The 23,854-nt window shown below is 39.8% G+C and overlaps 1 protein-coding gene across 15 annotated transcripts in view; it reads right to left on the bottom strand.

The window, feature by feature from the left end:
- CEP63 (centrosomal protein 63) overlaps positions 1-23,854 on the bottom strand; it is a 49,754-nt gene that overhangs the window by 22,803 nt on the left and 3,097 nt on the right. For 7 of the 15 annotated variants that reach the window (XM_066244773.1, XM_066244776.1, XM_066244774.1 and 4 more), the window contains exons 2-7: positions 16,717-16,785; positions 16,324-16,365; positions 15,610-15,787; positions 6,627-6,722; positions 5,065-5,187; positions 2,013-2,126 (exon numbers count right to left, since the gene is read on the bottom strand). In XM_066244773.1, coding sequence (XP_066100870.1) covers positions 2,013-2,126; positions 5,065-5,187; positions 6,627-6,722; positions 15,610-15,787; positions 16,324-16,365; positions 16,717-16,785 — 622 coding nt within the window. Of the gene's footprint in view, positions 1-2,012; positions 2,127-5,064; positions 5,188-6,626; positions 6,723-15,609; positions 15,788-16,323; positions 16,366-16,716; positions 16,786-21,387; positions 21,407-23,854 lie in introns of those variants that run through there. The other 8 variants (XM_066244775.1, XM_066244780.1, XM_066244779.1 and 5 more) reach the window with 3 other exon arrangements.

Here is a 23,854-nt window from a genome sequence, read left to right as displayed (position 1 = left end):
AACAATCTACAGAGTTAACATTTCTATACTATACACTCTTTAAAATGGTTAAGATGGCAAATTTTACAGTGTTTTTACCACACACACAAAAAAGATAGTAAAATCATGATAACTATTAATGCTATGGTAATGGTATACAGAAGTTTTAAGTTTTGGCCCTGGCTGGTTGGCTCAGTGGTAGAGCCTGGCATGTGGATGTCCCACATTCGATTCCTAGTCAGGGCACTCAGGAGAAGCAACCATCTGCTCCTCCACCACCACCACCACCCCTTTCTCTATCACTTTCTTCCTCTCCTGCAGCCATGGCTTGATTGGAGCAAGTTGGTCTGGACCTGAGGATGGCTCCACAGCTTTGCCTCAGGTGCTAAAATAGTTCAGTTGCTGAGCAACAGCCCTAGATGGGGGCCTGCCAGGTGGATCCCCGGTTAGGGCGTATGTGTGAGTCTGTCTCTCTGCCTCCCCACTTCTCACTTAAGGAAAAAAAAGTTTTGTTGTTCTTTTTAATGAGGACCATACAGCACTGCTATATCCTGAATCACAGAAAGATTTCGTTTGGTTTGTTAAGGGAGAAAGAAAAATATAAGTAATATTTTTAATTAAATAAAAATATTAGGAGTATAATTCAAATACCCTTATAGGGAAACAAATGTTGGCTTTTTAAAGGCGTATTCTGGCCTTCGCTGAATTTTGGAAAATAAAAATCTCATTTTTACTAACAATAAAGTTTTAATTATGCAGAGTAATCACAATAGCAATTTAAAAGTAAAGGCTCTACAATCAATAATAAGTACACTCCACAGATGAATAACAGAACTACTAAAAACTCAATTTTCTTTTTTTGCCAATCTGAAGGTTACAATGAGAATTCAACAATATTTTATGGGTATTTGTGTTTGTTTAGTGCTTTAGTTCAGGTCAAAAAACTCAGGTCTAGAAATGCAGAATTTTATTGGTCCATTCTGGTTACATAGCTCCAGCAGCTTTGAAAATAAATTGCTTGCTGTGAGCCCCTCCTGCCATTCTCAGTGGAGTCACTCACAGCAGAGCCATTAGTGGCAGTTTATCAGCCAGCTGGTATTTCAGGGGGGTGGTCAAAAGGCAATACTTTATTGAGACTACAAGTAGAAAATAATTAATTTTTTTTAAGAAAAGCTTCCCTCAAGCACTCTTAACTTACTTAGTCTATTCCCTTCTTCTATAAAACAGATAACTACCGACCTCGACAGATTATCATAGAAAACAGAGAACATATAACTATATGTCCTGGAAAAGTGCATCTAGAAGAAGCACTAAGACAGTACCTGGTACATAATAGGTTTTCACAAATATTCATTTCCCTCAATGTTTCCCTTTATGTTCTTGGTCCTTAATTGAAAAAGTAAACATACTGAATGTGTCCCAAAAATAAATAGTTCTAAATTGGTGACTATATTTTGGTTTTGTTTAAGCCATTAGTTCTTCACTAAAAAATGGTTTCTACTAATGTTCTAGAAAGTGCTTCCGTTGCCACAAAGATACTGCTTTTAATTAGTGAGCAGAGCAGTGCAGTGTGACTCTCTCAGCATTGTGTCCACACAGGCAGACTGGCCGACGCTCCCTGGCCGAGGCACTAGCCAGAGCACCCCAGCTACCACAGTCAGCCATCCCAGACACAAGCAGAACCAAGGCAACTGCCAAAACAGCCGGAACACATAAGCCAGAGACACAAAGACATGGAAAAGATGAAGAGAAAACAGAGGTAGAAGGAAGTGAGGGAGATGGGGAGAGAGCAAGGTGAGGAGTAGGACCAGGAATGGGAGTACAGAGGGAGCATGAGAATGCAAGAAGCTGGCACAGGGAGAGCCCAGCACGCGAGTGAGGGCGAAAGGAGGCCAGGGAGGAGCGCAACCAGGCAAAGGAACAAGTGGGCCTGAGCACGTGCGTGGACATAGGCACACGCGGATTACATTAAACTAGTTCAAATTTAATCAAGACCTCTGATGCTCATTCTTTCAAAATGTCTTGAACCCTACCTGAATGATCTCTGACTGTTCAGCCAGGGCTTTCCTTTGCGCCTCCAGGGAAGAGACCTGTTGCTGATAAATCAAACGCTGCTTCTCCCAGTCCAGTGATTTCTGACGAAACTCCTGAAGAGGCAATTAAGGTATTTAACTTGGAAGTGCTTCCCCTCACTGTCATGCTGCCCAGATTCACTTTTACCTTAATTCTCCCCATGCCCTTGGGACACATGCACCTTTCTCCACAGCAGGAGCCCCATTACTCACTTAGCTGACAGAACTGTGGAGCAAGCCTGAACTGCTTACATACTGTGCTCCTAGATATCTGTCTTTCTAAATTTAACACCCTAATGGTGAAGAGGATAAAACACAGAGGCTAAATATTGGGTTCGAGACAATTTTCATAGATTTGCTGCCACCTAAGGGTTGTTATAATTTTTTACTGATTATTCAGAAAACTGATGCTAAGATAAAATTTCAAAATATGATTACAGATATCCCTCACTATCCAAATTCCTTATATCTAAATCTAGAATTGAACAGATTCAAATATATTTCAGGTAAATCCCCTGATAACCCAATTCTTACTTCTTGGTATCTAAAACTCAGGTATCAAAACCAGGTCCAGATAACACAATATCCTTTGGTATACTAATTTCTACTATCTCAACAGGAGAACTGCAAAGACTTGACTAACAAGGAGAATTTGTACCAAATTTTAACAAATATTTGTAACCCAAAGTAACTTTGAGCTGCATGAACAAGAAAATGAGCCCATTATTTATAAAAAACAGGACAATTTAAAGGGGATGAAAACTCAGTATTTCACTGTCCTCCAGGACTCTCAACAAGTCTCATGATAGCTTAGGGTAACTATTGGTAACCAGGTACAGTTCTAGGTGTTAGGGATACAATAGCTAACAAAACAAAAATCTCAGCCACACTCAATGTGAGGGCAATAGACAACACATTCTTTGTATATAGTATAATTGATAGTAATGTGCGGTTTAGAGAAAATAGAGCACAAAGTGCTCAGGGTTTGGGGTTGCAATTTTATAAATAGATGGCCAGACTGAGGAACTAACTTTTAATTGGACACCTAGTGAGACGGGGATGAAATTATACTATTCTGGGGAGAGGGAACAGCAAGTATAAGACATTGAAGTGGAGGCATCCTGGTTCTTCATGTTTAAGGATGAAGTAAGGAGGGCCAGTGGGGGCAGAATGGAGTAAAAGGAAAAATAAGAGGAGAAAGGTCAGAGTGTAACAGAGAGCAAGACTGTGTAGCTCATTAGGATAACTTTGCCTTTTAAGAGAAGCTACTAGAAGGTTTCTGTAGAAGAGGACATTATATGACTTATATTATAATATAATCATTCTGGCTATTGTGCTAAGGAAAGAGAAGTCAAGGTGACACAAAGCTTCAGGTTTAAGCAAATCGCGGAATGGAGTTCCCATGAACTACACATGGTGTTCGAGAGATGGGAAAGAAAGGATCACGTAAAGCCTGAGACAGCCTCAGACATTCAAGTAGAGATGGGAAACAGGCCATTGGGAATTCTTCTGTCAAGAAGAGGAGAGGTCAAGACTGAATTTATAAATTTGAGAATTAACATTTACACAGTGCTTAGAGCTATGAGACATAATGACACAAGGAGGGTGAGCACGGATGGAAGAAAGAGCTCCAATGACACGACCCTGGAGTGCCCCAATGTTACAAGGCTGAGGAGCAAGAGACTGAGAAAGAGTGGCTAACAAGGTAGGAGAAAACCCCCCAAAAAGCATGGTTGTTCTCCCGCCAAATCAAAAAAGTGTTTTACAGAGGAGGGAGTGACAGCTGAGATGAGGAAGATGAGGGCCAGCCACAAGGCTCTAGTAACGTGCAAGCCACTGGTAGAGTGGGGGGGCGGGGCAAAAGTCTTACTGAGTTGGGTGCAAGGAAAGTGGAAGAAAAGGAGACAAGTAAAGATGCCTAAAGAAGTTTAGTTATAAAATGAAGGAGAAAAATAAGGCAGTATTCTGAGGAGGAAGAGAGAGGTCAAGAGAGAATATTGAAGAGGGGATAAATTTGGATATTGGTGGAAAATACCCAGTAGGAAGGAAAAAGCTGAGGATGCAGAAGAGAAAGGAAAGTCTCTGGAATAATGTCTTGGGTAGGGAGGGCATGGGCAGTTCCTCTGGCAGGAAGGCAGAGCACATGGGTAAGGTGCAAACAGGTGGGTAGAAACAGTACTGCAGGTTTGTGAAAATTCTCTTCTCATAGCTTCTAGTTTCTCAAACAGAAAGCGAGATCATCATCCAAAGGTGAGAATGTGGAGAAGTGTTGGATGTTTGAGGAAAAAGTGTGAGACAATCACAGAGAGCAAGAGACTGAGAGGAAACACAGCATGACTTTGTGTAGCATTAGCACCCAGGTGAGGTGAGTGAGCGCAAATGTAAAACGAGGCCAGTCAGCATGATTGTGTTTCTCCAGCCACGTTCTGCCACACACGGCAAGTTCAGTGGGCAGAAAGCTGGACTGACCAGTTCCAGTTTTGCCAAGCAAATGTGATGAAGCAAGAGAGGGGCACAGGCACTGAAGGGGAATGTGTGGGACATAACCATGGAATTTAAGCTGAGCAAGGACTGGTGAGTGAACAAGACAAGGACACTGCCCACCAAACACTGCTAGTAACTTGTGGTCAATGATTCCCAATACCAGCATTTTGGATACAATAATCCTTCCTGTGTAGAACAGTCCCCAGCATATTGTGTCCCTGGTCCTTGGCTCCTAAATATCAGTTTCATTTCCAGACATCTGACAACCCAAACAATGTCTCCATACATTTCCAAATGCCCTTGAAGGGTGGTATTGCTCTGTTGAGAATTACTGATAGCTAGTAATCCCATCAACCAGAGGGAACCATATGATGATAGAATATATAGATCACCCTTGACCTTTGAAATAGCTTGGTGGCAGTCCTGGAGATGGTAGAAAATTGATATCAGAAGCCAGCACTGTTAGAAACAGCACTTTCCTCCATGAAGGCTGACAATCACTATGAAGAAATTATTACTATGAACCTACCTCTATTTTTCCGGTTAACCTCACAATTTCAGACGGATCTTCCCCGTGATTTTTGGCATTTCCTCTGAAGTCCTTCATTTGCTTTTTCTGTAGTTTTTCATAGCTTCTCTTCAGTCTGCCTAACTGTAGACACAGTTATTTCTAGACTTAAAATTTAAGAATTTGTAAACAGTGGTGGTAAAACAAACTAGTATTATGAAAGCAAGACTGTGCTAAATAGTACTACTGAAAACAGATTAAGAGTGTGTCCGATTTGCAAATTAAAATATAAAACAACTCCAAACTACATAGAAAACATAAATACTATAGAAGAAATACATTGAGTCAAAGAAAAAATAAAGGAAAAATATTTTTCTAAACAAAACTTTAATTTTTATTACAAAAGCTTTGTACTTAAAAGTCCACCGACTCATCCTGCCCCCAATAAAAGCAGCAAGGCCTGTGGTTCTTGAGCCTCTCTCTGCCACTCTCCTGTGGAACACTGATATTCAGTAAGTAGGAGAAAAGTAATTTGAAATTAAATAAAAATAAAAGCAATTTTTCTCAACCTGAAGAATAAATTTAATAGAATTTTGTTACTTCCCTTATTTATCCCAAAATGCTTTTGAAATCTTTGGATCCTTTATTACTGGCAATCTAGTAACTGATGTATCTCAAAAAATAGTATTTAATATGTTTTGGTAACAATATGTCACAGAATGATATGAAAATGGCTCTATTTCTTTCAGGTACTCAACCGAGAAACACATTTTAGAATCTCTGTTCTAGATCGTATCAGTCATTTACCATATTACCCCATGTATAAGATGTTTCCATGTATAAGATGCACCTTAATTCTGGGGACCAAAATTTGAAAAAAATGTATTACATAAAGTTACTGAACTCAAGTTTTATTCATAATAACATTCAAGTTTTATTCATAATAAAATTCATATAACTCATCACTATCAAAACTCCTATCCATTAGCTTGACTTCATCTGTGTCTGATGACGAATCACTGTCTTCATATATTGCCTCGTCCTCAGTTCCATCTACGACATTTGATATGCCACAACCACTGTATAAGACACACCCAGTTTTTAGACCCCAAACTTTTCAGAAAAGAATGCGTCTTATACATGGAGAAATACGGTATTTAGGCAAGATTCTTTGAGAACAGAACTTAAGAACAGAAAAATAAATTCCCACCCCTGTTCCTCTTATGGAATACCATATTTCCCCATGTATAATTGATCCCATGTATAAGATGCATCTTAATTTTGGGGCCCGAAATTTAAAAAAAATGTAATATATAAAGTTATTGAACTCAAGTTTTATTCATCATAAAATTCATACAACTCCTCAACAAGCTCAAAAAAGTGGGAAATGCAAGTAAAAAAATATACCACCGCTGTATAAGACGCATGCAGTTTTCAGACCCCAAATTTTTTGAAAATGCATGGGTTTTATACATAGGGAAATATGGTATATACTTCCCACTTTACAAAGTATAAACTAGCATATTAACAAAGTTCTCAAGGGTTAAAGAGACAAAATTATACATCCAGAGCTAAAATCTTACTTCTTCATGTAGTTTCTTTAACTCCTGCTTGTAATCCATGGCCATCTCTTGCTTGACTTTTTCATGTTCTTCTATCTGCTGACGCAACATTTCAACCTAGAAGTAGACAGGTGGTAGTATTTTCCATTATTAGCATTGAAACATAAAAATAGAAAATAACCTTTGTACTTACCTATAAATACAAGTTCTCAATTGTATGTGGTATTACCCCACTTCTCAGTAAGCCAAATATAGTAGCTAATTATTTAGTGATCCATGACACTGCCAAAAAAATGGCAGTTTGTTTGTTTGTTTGTTTATTTTTAGTGACCAGTTAGTGAGCAGTGAGAGAGAGACAGATAGACAGGAAGGGAGAGAGAGATGAGAAATATCAGCTTACAGTTGTGGTACTTAAGCTGGTCACTGATTGCTTTCTCATACGTGCCTTGACCAGAGGGCTCTAGCTGAGCCAGTGACCCCCTTGCTCAAAACCATGGATCTTGGGCCAAAGCCAGTGACCTTGGGCTTCAAGGCAGCAACCTTTGGGCTCGAGCCAGTGACCCACGGGGGCATGTCTATGATCCCACACTCAAGCCAGCAACCCTGCATTTAAGCTAGTGAGCCTGTGTTCAAGCCAGATGAGCCCACGTTCAAGCCATTGACCTTAGCGTTTCAAATCTGGGAACTCAGTGTCCCAGGTCGACACTCTATCCACCACGTCACCACCTGGACAAGCTATTTCCAGGATTAAATGAAAACTTACTCTCACTATCTGATTTATTCTTCCCAACCTCTTAAAAAAAAAAAAACCCATGAAGAATTAAGTGATATAAAGTTATAAGAACCGTGGAAACTAAGAATACGAAACAAACTCTGAGACATCAAGAATAAGTTCTATAACTCAAAATGCAAAATAGTAAGGTTAGACAGAAAAGACAGTACAAAACATGTCCTGCTTTACCATTTATCCCCCTTCAGACAACTCAATTCCACCAACTGGAGCAAAGACGTCACCCTAACGCACTTCACAGTGGTCTGACGGAGCCACAGCTTGTCCATGCTCAGCCCTCATCTCCAGCAATATCCATCACTATTTCTCAACCTCTCTCCCAGTTAGAATTTAATCTAATAATAAGTGAAGAGGGAGAGGGAGAATGATGATCAGGAGGTAGTAACCTCAAATACGATATAGAATGATAATTTTAAAAACAAAAATATAGATCTTAAGAATTATCATCACAAGAAAAGAAACTGTATGTATGATGAAGGATATTAAGCAGACTTACCGTGGTGATCATTTTGCAATATATACAAATATTGAATCATAGCATTAAACACCTGAAACTAATATAAGGTTGCCGCTCAATTATATCTCAGTTTAAAAAAACAGAAACAAATTCTTATAAGAACAAAAAGTTAAAGTTAGAAAATCTGTACTCTACAGTCCTCCTAGGCAATGTTCTGCATGTAGAAATTAGGTCAAGTGTGTGACCATGATGCTCAAATCTATATCGTTACTGATGTTTGTTTCTTGTTCCATCAGTTTCTAAGAAAAGTGGATTAAACCCCCCAGCAACAATTGTGACTTACAGGGGTTCCTCAGGTTATGATGGTCTTGATATAAAACATTTCGAGTTTACAATGCTTACTCCCATAAAAACTTTAGAATGTTGAGATGACAGTGTTTCAGCTTACGCCGTTAACAACATAATTACAAACTACATGGGCGAACTAGTTTGGTTGTGCATGACGGAAGGATACGCAGTAACAGGAATATGAGTGAGGGAGTTGGTGCCCCCCACTACTCTTACCTACACCATTTTGGACTGTTAAAAGCACAGTGTTCCGTTTGTGTTAGGTAAGGGTATGTTTCAACTTACTCCAAAATTCAGGTTATGTCACTGTCGTAGAAACGGACATGTGTCGGAACCCGAGGACTCCCTGTGTTTTATCTCTCCTAGTAGTCCTGCCACTTTTTGCAAACAGATAAGGGGAGAGAAAAATTTCGTTTAAGGCTATTTTATTAGATACTTAGAAATTTAGGGGCTTTTTGCTTGTTTTTATCTTGTTTGAGTTGCTCCAAAAGTGTAGCTGAGACATAGGCTTTGGGGCAGGTACTTGGAAGTGATCCCAGTAGCAGAGTGAGGAAATGGAAAGGGAGACACCACCACCCCACCACCCCACCCCACCCCACCCACCCACCCCACCCCGGGAAGGAAGGAAAGCCAACAAGAGAGTGTGTTACTGAGTTGATTTCTGCAGTTAAACAGCTCGGGCTTAAAGCGCACTTGAAACTCACCATGGACCCAGACAGAATGTTTCAGAATTATCCCTCTAGCAAAGGTCCCCAAACTTTTTACACAGGGGGCCAGTTCACTGTCCCTCAGACCGTTGGTGGGCCGCCACAAACAGTGCTCCTCTCACTGACTACCAATGAAAGAGGTGCCCCTTCCCGGAAGTGCGGGGGTGGGCCGGATAAATGGCCTCAGGCTGCAGTTTGGGGACACCCGAAGCTGGAGAATTTATTCACTGATTCCAGTCCCGCCACTGCTTCAGACTTGCCCCGTAAGTGTTAATATCCCCACACTTCTGGGTTTACCTGAACAGCTTTCTACGGCTCCAGAGAGAAGCACAGTGCAGTGAGATGCTGGCAGTGCACAGGAGCTCTATAATAGCCAAGATGATATCAGGAGGCAAAGAATATGTGGTCCAGTCCACAAAGAATGTCTGCTACAGTTATATATACTGAAATTTCATATTTTATCATTATGAAGTGTTTCTCTTCACCTGAGTAATGTTCATTGCTTCTGCTTCAAGTATACTTTTTCTAATATGAATAAACCTATACAATATCTCTACTCAAAATGTTTCCATGATATATATTTTTATTGTACCTTTTACTTTCAACTTTGCTGTACCTTTATAAACACCAAATAGTTGAATTTAATTATTTTTACTCAGTTGGATAATTTTTATCTTTTAATTAGGTCATTTAGTGCAATTACGTTGAATGGACTTATCTAGACTTAAATCTATCATCTTATTGAGTGCTACTTGTACTTAATAAGGTCTGTGTTCCTTTTCTCTTCTTTTTTGCCTTCTTTGGAAATGATAACTTACCATTTCATTTTTTCTCCTATTAGCTTGAAAGACATATACTCTATTAATATGTTAATATATACTTTTAATTGTTCTTTCAAGATTGGATATGTGATTGAACAAATTTAATGTTAATTAGTAGTTTTACCAATTCCAAGGCAACCCAAGGAATATAGAAATACTTTCATTCCATTTACCCACAATCTGACTTAAATGCCATCATAATCGACACATTTGTTAAACTGAAAAGGTTATTATTGTTATATACAGTCAATATTCATTTAGAGTTACCCATATATTTACTACTGTATTTATTTTCATTTCTTCCTTAATCACCTAAGCTTCCATCTGGGATCATTTTCCTGCCTGAAGAACACTTTTTAGTATTTCCTTGGTGCAGGTCTGTTGGTGATAAATTGTCTCATTTTTGTTGACTTAAAATACCTTTTTCATCTTTATCCTGGGTATAGATTTCTGGTTTGGCGGGGTAAAAAAAATCATTTCTTTGTAGATATCATTCTACTGTCTTCTGGCTTTCACTGTTTTAGCTGACAAGTCAACTGTTAGGGACTGTTTATAGATAACCTGTCTTTTTTTCTTGGTAGATAAAAATCTGGTTTTGCTTTGATTGCTTTTCAGATTATTACTTTGCCTTTAGTTTTCAACCTTGGTAAATATTTCTTTTTATTTATCTTGGTTGAGATTCTTGGATTTCTTAAATACACAATCTTCCTCACTTTTGGCAAAACCTCAGCCAATTTATCTTGAAATATAGCTTCTGCCCACTCTCATACTTTTTTATCCTTCAGAGATTCCAAAAGCAGTCCTAGGCCCTCTCACCATATCTGCTTTCTCTTACTTTCTCTTCTATATTTACTATCAATTGATTATGCTTTATTCTAAACATTTTCTTCTGCACCATCTTCCAGTTTACTAATTACCTCAATCTTTAAGACCTTGATTTTAATTATTCTATTTCTCAATATTTTAACTTCTACTCGTCTTGGGTTGTTGTTGTGTTATTATTTTGTAGTTTCCAATTCTTTGTTGAGTTGCTCAATCTTATCTTTTGTCTCTTTGAACACAATAAGTACAACTACTATAAATTCTAAGCACAACAGTGCCATTAACTAAATGTGTCTTGGGTCTATTTCTATCTTCTATTGACTCTGCTTTTGGAATTTTTGTTGTCTTGCCTCCTTATGTGTCTGAGGTTACCTTCTCAGTGGCTATCAAGCATTATATTTGCAAACTTATTTGAAGAAATAATTCAAGACCCAGAATAGTGTTTTTTCCTTTGGAGAAAATGTAAGTTTTCAGGTTCCTGGAAGCCTAGCACTTTAGACCTTCCTAGAGGTAGTAGCACCCTAGGACCATTTTAAACTAATTCAGAGATTTCCATTTCCACAGCTTAGCAGCAGCAGTCTGAGGGAACCTGTTCTACATCTGGCCCACCCTGACTCCTTTCAGGTCCTAACCCAAAATGAAGAGGGGTTCAGAGCCACACTAGACACCAAATTCTTTATTCTCTTCCCCCCTTGAAGTTACCAAAAACCCCATTCAGTCTCTATCCCATCAGCTGCCTTCCCTAGTTCCAGCTAACAACTGCCTCAAACCTTGGGCTCACTTCCGTGGACCTCTAGTCTAGTAAGGATCCTGGATCCTGGCCTGGTAATTCTTCACTGTCCGGTTAACACTCTACTTCAAGCAGATTTTTTTTTTAAAGCCTAACTTACCTACTTGTTCTTAGTAGGTAAACTGGCCCAAATTACTTAGTCTACCATTACCAAATGCTAAAGTCTAAAAAATTCATATTTAAGTAAAAACATCCTGAGTGAATTTACTTCAAAAACACAATTTTATAGCCAATCAAACTTTCAATCAGATGTGAAAAGAGAATAAAGATATTTTCAGATCTATAAATACATGTTCTACCAAAATGAGGAAGTGAACTTACACCCCCTCCAGAATGGTGGTAGTTTCCAAGATGAGGCTACTGCTAGCCTCGAAAGTAACTTATACATTGGAGAATATCAAGAAGGAAGGGAGGAAGGGAGGGAGGGAGGGAGGAAGAAAGGAAGGGGGAGAGGGAGGGAGAAATGGAAGGAGGGAGGAAGGGAAGGAGGGAAAAAGGGAAGAAAGAAAGGGAGGGGAAAGGGAAGGGGTGAAGGGAGGGGAAGGAGGAAACAAAAGAAAGAAAACAGATAAAGCCCTGGCAGGTTGGCTCAGTAGTAGAGCATCAGCCTGGCATGTGGATGTCCCGGGTTCAATTCCTGGCCAGGGCACACAGGAGAAGCACCCTTCACCCTTCCCCGTCTCCTTTCTCTCTATCTCTCTCTTCCCCTCCAGTAGCCTAGCCAAGGCTCCATTGGAGCAAAGGCTAGCCCAGAGCTGAGGAAGGCTCCATGGCTTCCACCTCAGGCACTAGAATGGCTCTGGTTGCAACAGAGCAATGCCCCAGATGGGTAGAGCATTGCCCCCTAGTGAGCATGCCCGGTGGATCCCAGTTGGGTATATGTGGGAGTCTGTCTCTCTGTCTCCCTGCTTCTCACTTCAGAAAAATACAAAAAATAAAATAAAATAAAACAGATACATCACCTGATATATCTGAAAACACTAAGAGAAGACTTACATTTGTGTCAGAGAGTTTGGGAAGAATCAATGGTAGGTATATTTTTAAAAAGCAAATGAAAACAAACAAGACAATTATCCATCCCCAAGGAAACAAAATACTGTACCAGAAATAAGTTTGATTATCATTATACTATCTGACTCAGCTGTGAATAATATTTACCATCTTAATGATGTAAATACTGAATACTGAGCTAACCAAAAATTAAGATATACAATTCTGGTAGGATGAGGGGATGGAAATTGTGTGGAAGAGAGCAAAACCCTTAATTTGCATAGTAGGAAGGCATCAGATAAATAGCTAAACCTGAAAATTAGGATATGCGAGCATAAAAGGTGACTGAGACACACGGGAGAACAGCAGAAGAAAGAGTTAAGGCGCTGAAAGACCACTTCAGAGAAGCAGGAACCCTAGGTTTGGGGGTGGGGCAGATAATCAGTTTTTCCTTATGGGCCTTGTAGAACTATTTCTTTGTATTTATTATATGTGGCAAACATAAATATTAAATGAGAAAGATTGTTTAATTTTGTTTATGTATCAGGGTCTGGCTCATAATGGGCACTTAAAATATTGAAATTTCTTCAAGGAGGAGAAAAAAAAGGTTAAATGCTAAGAGTTAGAGATGGCATTAGGTAGAGAAATGGGAACCAAGGTTTGAAACTGTCAGTATGGATGACAGAAGAGCTGAAATAATTGATTTCAGATACAATTTAGTTTTCAAAGTGCTTTCTTAAACAGTAACTCAATCTCCACAACAGCAGTGGGACTCAGGGCTTTTGTCCTAATTTTACACATGACTAAACAGGCTCAGAAAAGTTAAAGGCTTTGTTCAAGGCCAGTCAGCTGGTCAGAGGCTGACCTAGGACTCCGAGTCCCTTCGTTTCATTAAGTCTGCCTGCTCTGTAGGCATGAGAAGGTAACAGCAGGAATGTCCATTAAAACCAACCCAATCTCAACAGTGTAATCAGAAAACACATAAAGCATTCACTTACAAAATGAGTTGTTTATACTAGTGCTCCTTCAAGTAGGACCTGTGACCTGTGGAGGGCTGGCCCTGGTCACAACAGCAATACAGCTCTGTATCAGGAGCTTGAAGCAGAATGTAAATTGACCATGTCGCAAAACACACTGTTTAGTGCAACTGACATTCTTATATAGCAAAACTTTCTATGAACGGAAGGCTGCAATGTATTGATTTACATTCCGGCACAAGCTTTTTATCTCATCGTGGGCCTATCATCTGAGCACCACTGGTTTATACCTTAGGACTAACCCATCCAAGCTTCAATCAAGAATGAAAAAAACATAAAGCCCTATTTTCTAGTTCTTGTGTCATTTACTGCTCAAAGTAGAATATGAATTCAATTTCACAACCTCTAGGAATAAATTCCCATTACTAGTGTTTGGTAAAAGCACTTGAAATCTAGGAACTTAATCAACTTTCAGCAGCCCATTCAAGGAAGTGACAAATTGACCAGACAGCTACAATTCTTTTTATCTCATCACAGGCCTATCATCTGAGCAGCACTGGTTTATACCATAGGACTAATCTTCCAAGCACAAAAATTAATTCAAAATGGATCAAAGGCCTAAATATAAGATCTGAAACAATAAACTCCATAGAAGAAAACATAGGTACTAAATTCATGGACCTTGGCCATAGAGAACAATTTATGAATTTGATCCCAAAGGCAAGGGAGGTAAAGGCAACAATAAATGAATGGGACTACATCAAACTAAAAAGCTTCTGCACAGCAAAAGAAACTGACAACAAAACAAACAGGCAGCCAACTAAATGGGAGATGATACTTGCAAACAACAGCTCTGATAAGGGATTAATATCCAAAATATATAAAGGACTCACAAAACTCAGCAACAAACAAGCAAACAATCCAATTAAAAAATGAGGAGGGGACCTGAACAGACACTTCTCCCAAGAGGACATATACAAATGGCCAACAGATATATGAAAAGATGCTCATTTTCACTAGCCATTCAAGAAATGCAAATCAAAACCACAATGAGATCCCACCTCACAATGTCAGTGTATACCACTCAGAGAACTGTACCTGAATAAACTGAACAGCACTGATGAGTGGTGATCCTCAATAGCAAAGTCCATCAGAGTGGAGCTTGGGACCAGTGTTTCCCTACAACTCTTCCAATACTTTGGAGATTGACATTCATGCCAGAAATCTAGAGGCAATTCTTGCACTTATAAATGCTTTCTGCTTCCCTTCCAACAGTCAGTGTCCTCTTATTGTACTAGCTAAATTATGAGAAATCAATCAGCAAATACTATTAAACTTTTCCCCAAAATCCAATAACTGCCAATAAATGTGAGTGGCAGGATTGCAAGTAATTTTGATTTTTCTCTTTTCTTTCTTTTCTCCTAATTTAGAATAAGGACAAATATAAAATTTTTAAAAAGAGTTTTCTGAATTTTGTTTTAAATCTAACCAAAAGAGGCAAATTACTGAATTTTGGGCTTAACTTTTTATACTAGGCATACAGTGAGGCCAAAAACAATGAGTCACTAACCTCAGTGATTGTAAATAAGGACATATAAGATGGCAGTTATACAAAGATTGTGTGACACAAAAGAATGCAATTTATATTTTGGTAAAGAAGTTACATATGAATATGTGACCAAAGTAACATGATTATTGAAATAAATATGAATATTCTTACACATTTTCAAAATACATTTTTCTTCTAAAAGAAACTATCAGAATTAAAAGAAAACATAGAAACAAATTACACAGAAATGCTTTCTTCTACAAATATTTTAAAAATATATTTACGCCCTGGCCGATTGGCTCAGTGGTAGAGCATTGGCCTGGCGTGCAGGAGTCCCGGGTTCAATTCCCAGCCAGGGCACACAGGAGAAGCGCCTATCTGCTTCTCCAACCCTCCCCCTCTTCTTCCTCTCTGTCTCTCTCTTCCCCTCCTGCAGCCAAGGTTCCACTGGAGCAAAGTTGGCCCAGGAGCTGAGGATGGCTCTGTGGCCTCTGCCTCAGGTGCTAGAATGGCTCTGGTTGCAACAGAGCAACACCCCCAGATGGGTGGAGCATCACCCCCTGGTGGGCATGCCAGGTGGATCCCGGTGGGGCGCATGCAGGAGTCTGTCTGACTGCCTCCCCGTTTCCAGCTTCGGAAAAATGAAAAGGAAAAAAAAATATATATATATATATATATATATATATATATATATATATATATTTACTATAAAATGTCATAATATCAAAAAGAGAAGTCAATCAACTGCTTCACCTCTTTGTGTTTCACATCCAGCTGACTCCTGAGAGTCTTCAGTTCCCGTTCACGGATGTCCAAGCAAGCCTCTAACGCATGAGTCTGCCCTTCCCATTCAGACTTTTTATGAGCCACCATTATGTCGATCTGTTTCATGAGTTCCTGCAGTTCTGCTTCACAGGACGTCAAAAATCCCCTATACATAAGAACAGACCCTTAAGAACACAGAACATCTGTCAAAGTAGCTTTTCATCTTCCAGATGCAAAGATATAGCAGACGTAAACCCACCTGAGATGGAACAATGGCAATAAATAAATTAGCAGAAGCAAAGAACAGTATTTCTGAGCTTTTTCGTTTAGTGTTTATATTAAGATGATGGCTTATCCCAAAAAATATTTTGTCTTCCTCTAACAGCCAACCTGAAGGCCAAGTCTTTTGGTCAATCACAAAATTGATGTTTAAGTCTGATGTGTGAGTGAGACTTCAACAACCAACACCTAGCACGTCTGTAATATTTTCGGGAAGCTCCCAGGAAGAATCCAGGCAGCTCAGGTCACACTCGCAGCTAGCCAAAATAAGAAGCTTTGGAAGCAAGTAGGCTATTGGGAAAATGATAATACAATTTTAAGAGCTGTTTCAAGAAGTTCATCCTTGAGTCAGATTTTTTCAACTATTTTTTCTATCTTATTGTTAGAAAATCACTGCAACCTATCTGATTATTGTAAACTTACTGATGTCTTTCAAAGCTCCAAGAGACGCCAGATAGTACAGAGCTGGAAACAGAAGTAAACAGGAATGTAAGGAATGCAAAAAATAAGTTTCCAAAAACACCCACAGAGAGCTATAACTACTAAGGCTTAAATATTTTTTTTAAAAAGTGTTGTTCTTAGTGTCATGAAACCCTTGCTTCGTAAGAGTAGAAAATGTAGGAGGAATGAAGGCACATTCCAGCTGCCACTGCTGAGATAAGGCAAACATCCCAGAGATGCTGTCCACTAACATCAATCAGCTTAGCTATGGCTCAGCACCGTTGCTTCTGTACCCAAAGCACAAAATGGTCAGAGGCATAACTCAAATATGCTGTTTAAACTTAGTGAGAAGTTTAATGTCAAAAGCAAACTTACCCATCATGTCCCCGATTTTGTATTCCTTCCAACAAAGCCTCCATCTCCAAGTCCTCTTCGTTTTGGCACCTGTAAAGGAAAAATATCAGTCAGGAGAAAATTCATTTTTTAAGTTCTAAGATGTGACAAACTTAAGAATGTGAATGAAAGCATACTGTAAAGCCAGCAGCCAGGGCCACGATCAGAGCAGCCTGGCTCATGCAGGTTCGTATTGGATTCGGACAGTCGGTAAAGAAACAACGGAGCCAAAAGCTGATGGGCCATAGTCTTTTAAGTCTAGCTTGCACTCGGCGGGCAAGCAAAAACACACAGTGGGCTCCAAAACCCACTCACATTCAGTGCTCACAAAGCTACTGACTTATCCGAGTTTCCTAGAATCAAAGGTTTCTAGCTCACCAGACTTATTCACCTCTGTTCCCCATCTCCTTCCTTCTCCAGCGTCAAACTGCACAAACTGGCCTCTCACTCAATACTCCGCCATCTTGGCTGCTTCTCCTGGCCACTTGGCCTCTTTCTGCTCTCCTCTCTGCTCTTTCCTCTAATCATAATCTCAGGAACCAAGAGTGCAAGCTCCTGTTCTGCCCCTATTTTATAGTGTAGATTCAAAATCTTTAACCCAATATACAAAATAGGGAAGTCTCTAATACAAAGTCACTTCTCTGAGGCATGATGAGATTGTACCACCCCACATCAAAAAAAGGGTAGGAAAGGCTTAATCCCAAAACCAAGCCCCAGGCTACAAGGATTCTGCCTGCCTTTAGCCCACTCCAACACACATTAATATCACCTGGGTGACGGCCTCCTCGTGGGCAGCGTCCTCTTTAACAAAGTGAGCATAACACATTTTATCTGCCCAACACATACAAATTAATGAGAAAATGTCGTGCTTCTCAGGATGACTGTAGGAGCAGTTGAGGACTATCACTTCAATAAATATTAGGACCAAATACATGTCAGACTAAAACAAAATAACTGAAAGTGATCTGAATTGCTGTTGACACTCTCCCTGCATGACTGAAATCAAATACCTCATTGTTGTATCCCACTTCCTAATACAAGGGTGGGCTGGGGGTGGGGGTGCGGTGGGGGCTAGAAACAGAGAAACCCTAACATATACTCCATACAGAAGAAATCAGGGCTCACACATGTCAGAGAAAAAGGGTAGCTTTTGGGGATTTTTTAGTGCTATTATAAACAAGTAAAATGCCCTGAGATGGAACAATTTGGTCCATCATAGGAGATCCTACTCATCTTCAGAATGACAAACCCTTAAAGCTTCCTAGAATCCCCGAAAGGCAGCTCCACAGGCCCTCCCTCCTCTCCACTCCATCCTTTCTAGTCCGTAACAGGTTGTTGTTTGTTTGTTTGTTTGTTTGTTTGTTTTTGGTGACAGAGACAGAGAGAGGGACAGACAGGGACAGATAGAGAGGAAGGGTGTAAAGCCAGTAGCCAAAGCCACCATCACAGTCGCCTGGCCAATGCAGGTTCACATATGATTCGGACAGATGGTAATGAAACAACGGAGCCAAGAACTGGTGGGCCATTATATTTCATCCTAGCTTGCACCCACTGGGTGAGAAATACACACAGTGGGAAAACACTTCCCTTTCCATTCAGGTCTCCCAAAGCCACTGACTCATCCGAGTTTCCTAGAATCAAAGGTTTCTAACCTCACCAGCTTTATTCACCTCTGTTCTCCATCTCCTTCTCTCTGCATAAACTCTGCACAAACTGGCTTCTCCTTCAGCACTCCACCATCTTGGCTGCCTCTCCTTTCCAATGCTAATTTCAGGAATTGAGAGCAAGCTCCCGTCTGCCTCATTTTAGTGTAGAAATCAAAACCTTTAAGCCAATATAAAAATAAGGAAGTCTCTGATACAAAGTCATTTATCTGAGGCATAAATGGGATTCCTCATAAGAGTGCACCACCCCACATCATGCAACAATCAAGGGTGTAGGGAAAAGCTTAGCTTTGAAAAGATCTTAGTATTAAAAGGGCAGGAAAGGCTTAGTCTTAAAACTAAGCCTTAGGCTACAATGACTTTGCCAGCTTATAGCCTGTCTCCCACACCCAGTGCAAATTATAAGCGAGCAAACATATATATCATATTTACAAACTTATTTGACCAACAAAGAGAAAGAGATATGAAGCATCAATTCATCGTTGCAGCACCTTAGTTGTTCATTGATTGCTTTCTCGACTGGGGGGCTACAGCAAGCGGGTAACCCCTTGCTCAAGCCAGTGACCTTGGGCTCAAGCCAGTGACCATGAGGTCATGTCTGTGATCCCAGGCTCAAGCCAGCGACCCCACTCTGAAGCTGGTGAGCCTGTGCTCAAGCCTGCAACCTTGGAGTGTGGAACCTGGGTCCTCTGCGTCCCAGTCCCAAGACTCTATCCACTGTGAGACTGCCTGGTCAGGTGATAACAGGCACTTTCACAGGACTTACACCACAGTGGAGTACATCCTCTTCCCTTACTATCTATCCCTCCAGGGCAGAAAACCAACTTTATTCATTCCTGCAGCTACAGAGCTTAGCGTAGCATTTCATCATGGGATGTACTGGATGCTTTTGACAGAACCTAATCAGTTCCCCTCTCTTTTACCTATCCTCCTATGCAAACAGATCACAGCTGGAGAGCTAAGAGAAGAGTCTGGCAGAGAAAGAAGGAAGGGAAGGGAGACAGAAGAGACTGTCATAGAAAAGGAAAGACATCATAAGAAAGGGAGGTGAATCTCTGATCAGGTGGTGGCGCAGTGGATAAAGCGTAGACCTGGGACACTGAGGACCCAGGTTCGGAACCCCAAGATCGCCAGCTTGAGCACAGGCTCATCTGGCTTGAGCGTGGGATCACAGACATGACCACAAGGTCACTGGCTTGAGCAAGGGATCACAGGCTCAGCTGGAGCACCCTGGTCAAAGCACATATGAGAAAGCAATCAATGAACCAAATTGCCGCAATGACTACCAGCTGCTGTTTCTAATCTCTCTCCGTTCCTGTCTCTCTCTCTAGCAAAAAAAAATAAAAATAAATTTTAAAAAATGAATGGGAGGTGAGAAGAAAGACCACCCTTAAATTCAGAAGTGCTAAGGACTAGTAATACCTACTGCACGATTCTCACAAATCAATGTCAAATCACTTCTCACTCCTGAGATAACGCTTTTTTCCTTACACTTTCAACAACTCAGTCCTGAATTAGTCTTTTAGGTAATTCCCAAATACTATGGAATGGAGGTTCTGCCTCTTTGACCTAATGTGTCATCTAAAAATTACACTTCTCTGAGGATTCTTTCATTCAACAAAGAATTCAGTGTTGTATTAACCACTAGATATACAGTGATGAAAGGCATGGCCCTTTCAAGGGGTAAATAGTCCAGTATGAGAAAGAAAATAATCAAAAATATTCTCCCAGAGGGAAAACGTAGAGGCATTCTCCTTCAAACAGAATGAGAAAACTAGAAAATACAACCTCTGCACGTTATTTGCAGCTATTTCTCAAGTTCTAACAGGAGTAGTGAACTATTCACGCATACATTTGGCAGAGAGGGTTTTTTCCCCAGGGGTTTGTACTTCATTAAAATTAAAGGAGGAGGTTTTCACGTTCTATTCCACTTTCTTTCAAACCACAATATGGTCAATTACAACACAACCCAGATTCCGTGCTTTGGACCACTCTAGGGAACAGACAGGCAGTAGAAAGTTCACCCTGTTCCGGGATATAGTCCTGCTCTGCAACTGACTAGCTTTGTGTCCTTAGACTTCAGTTTTTGTATCTGTAAAATGAGGAATATGAATATATTCTCCAAGCTTTCTTCCAGCTTTTTCATGGGATTCTAACAGTTAAATGTCCACTGTAACTAGCATACTCCTGACAACTACACATGGATATCTATTAAATATGTTGGAAAGTGCTATTATGCAAAATTATCATTAGTAAAATCATACTTCTTTAGGTCATGTTATTCTTAAACATTAATATATTTACTAATATATAGTATTAATACATATTTAGTAATAGATAATATATTGATATATTTTCTGGGTGACATTTTAATAATTAGCAGTATTTATATATAATAGAAACTAAAAGTTATTGAGTACTCAACAGTTCTTCCTGGAATATATTGTCTAATTCATTCATCACAACACTCAAAAAAAATGGATACTATTACTTTAAGGAAACTGAGGTTTAGAAAGTTAAATAACATGACTATGGTAAACTACAAATTATGTCCTAGGATTCAAATATAGGCAGACTGTCGAGGCTCAGCAACGTATAATCTTTTTTTTTTTTTTTTTTTTTTTTACAGAGACAGAGAGAGAGTCAGAGAGAGGGATAGACAGGAACAGACAGGAATGAAGAGATGAGATACATCAATCATTAGTTTTTCGTTGCAACACTTTAGTTGTTCATTGATTGCTTTCTCATATGTGCCTTGACCATGGGGCTACAGCAGACCGAGTAACCCCTTTCTCAAGCCAGCGACCTTGGGTCCAAGCTGGTGAACTTTGCTCAAACCAGATGAGCCCACGCTCAAGCTGGCAACCTCGGGGTCTCGAACCTGGGTCCTCCGCATCCCAGTCCGATGCTCTATCTACTGTTTCACCACCTGGTCAGGCAGCAATGTACAATCTTGATATATTTTACAGTATTCCAGATCTTAAAATACCTTCAAATCTTCTTTTGGTTTAATAGCGTCTTCTTGGCTGTAAAATCAAACCAAACCAAAAAACCCTCAACACAGGAAAAAAGACAAACTGAAGATGGTATATTATCATGGCCACCAGGTGGCAATAGCACAACAGTGAAAATAGACCAGGAAGAGGGAAAATTACCATTTCAGAAATCAAAATAATGGTCTAAGACAAAGAAATCCGTTTTTAACCAGATAGAAGGTGACAGAAGACAATTTAACTTTGGGGGAGGGGAAAAAATAAATTCGTTTTTAAAAGGGGTATGGAGACCAGAAACATTCTCTGTGTAAAATAATCTTACTAATGTATAATGTTTCTTTAACAATACCCTTACCATCTGCTTGAGTCGCTGTCAAACACCATCAATTCTCATTCCTTAGGTCAGGTAAATAGCAAGGACCCAGATTTTCTGTGGACTTCTCTCAGTTCAGTTTCTCACAGCTACATCACTAATTCCCTTCCTAGCCAACCTGACCCTCATTCATCGCTATGCATTATGTCACTTTGCTGTCTTCTGTGCCATGTGAAAATTACGTAAAGTTGCATAGTCTTTGTTCATAACATTACATACAAGTTTAAGTAATTACTGTTTGGTAATCTGCCACTCCTGGCCACTAACACAAAATGCTAATGTGATAAACAGATACTGTATAGCTCCCCAATTGTTATAGGACAATCTTAGTCATCTCTGCATTTAGACCAAGACATAGACAAACAGAAGTTATTAACTATAACTCTCCTTTGGAATGAAACTGTTTTAAATCAGTGAAATCTGGGATAGGATGGTTAAAGGAAATATAAACTATTTCACCAATAGGATATCTAATAATGGATATCTTGAAATTCATTAACATACTGAAGAGCTAGATAGGACCTGCAGACCTCCAATCTAACCTCTTCGTTTTACAGATCAGGAAAAAGATCTAGAGTATATGACCAAGATAAAATAATTCACAAAATGAGGCCCAGGAATAAAAATAACTCTGGATAGAATCACAAATAAATGTGTACTAATAGAATCAAATCTCATTTAAAGGAGCATAATAATGCTCTGTCCCATACCTGCCTTGGTGTTACTAAGATTACAAAGATCTGAGGCTCTGTCAGACATACTATAGCTGCTCCAATAAACAATATAATCTACCATTGTCTGGAAAGGTCCCTACTTAAGGGGGGAAACAATCATCAAATTAAGTATCAAAGAAATTTTCTGAAATAAAAAAATTTTAAAACGCTGTCTGAACTGTGGCTCAAAATCCAAAAAGAGTAAGGAAAAAGACTGAGAAATCTGAGTAATAATATATTTTACACGGGAAGAATGCCATAAGCAAAGTTATAAGACAAACACCACAGTATTTGAAAGTTTTGTCACAAATGCTTAATTATCCAAATATACAGAGAACCTAAAAATTAAGGGGGGAAAAGAAATCTATAGAAAAATAGGCAGAAGGCATGAACAAGTAGCTCATAGAAAAACAAATGCAGATGACATTAAAAATATGAAAAGATGTTCAACCTTGCTCACCAAATTTAAACTACACTGTTACCTTTTCTTTTGTACTAGATTAACCAAAAATTAGGTTTGACAATATACACTCATGAGGCATAGGAAGACAGGCACCCACATACATTACACATAAGAATGCAAAATGGGGCCCTGGCCGGTTGGCTCAGCGGTAGAGCGTCAGCCTAGTGTGAGGGGAACCCGGGTTCGATTCCCAGCCAGGGCACATAGGAGAAGCGCCCATTTGCTTCTCCACCCCCACCCCCTCCTTCCTCTCTGTCTCTCTCTTCCCCTCCTGCAGCCAAGGCTCCATTGGAGCAAAGATGGCCCGGGTGCTGGGGATGGCTCCTTGGCCTCTGCCCCAGGCGCTAGAGTGGCTCTGGTCGTGGCAGAGCGACACCCCGGAGGGGCAGAGCATCGCCCCCTGGTGGGCAGAGCGGCGCCCCTGGTGGGCGTGCCAGGTAGATCCCTGTCGGGTGCATGCGGGAGTCTGTCTGTCTCTCCCTGTTTCCAGCTTCAGAAAAATACAAAAAAAAAAAAAAAAAAAGAATGCAAAATGGTACAAGTACTAGAGATTTTGGTAATGCCTAACAACTGACATACAGGGTGGGGCAAAAATAGTTTACAGTTGTTCATATGGAAAATAATACAATAATAAAGTCTGTGTTTCATATACTCACTACTGTAAATCTACTTTGGCCCCACCCTGTATATACATTTATTACCCTTTGATCCAAAATGCCACTTCTAGGAAACTATTCAGGTCAATAAGTTCATGATTTTTAAAAGGCAAAAGCCCTCGATGTTACCTTTGGAGATTGTTAGGCCACCAACTCATTACTGTGGTCTGAAAATAGAAGGAAAGAATTACTGTATTTCTCCATGTATAAAACACAAACACTTTTTAGAAAAATTTGGGGTCTAAAAACTGAGTGCGT

The sequence above is a fragment of the Saccopteryx bilineata genome, chromosome 10, assembly GCF_036850765.1.
Source record: "Saccopteryx bilineata isolate mSacBil1 chromosome 10, mSacBil1_pri_phased_curated, whole genome shotgun sequence".
NCBI classification, from domain to species: domain Eukaryota; kingdom Metazoa; phylum Chordata; class Mammalia; order Chiroptera; family Emballonuridae; genus Saccopteryx; species Saccopteryx bilineata.
Note: the sequence above shows the minus strand (reverse complement) of the source record. Positions and strands in the feature narration are given on the sequence as shown.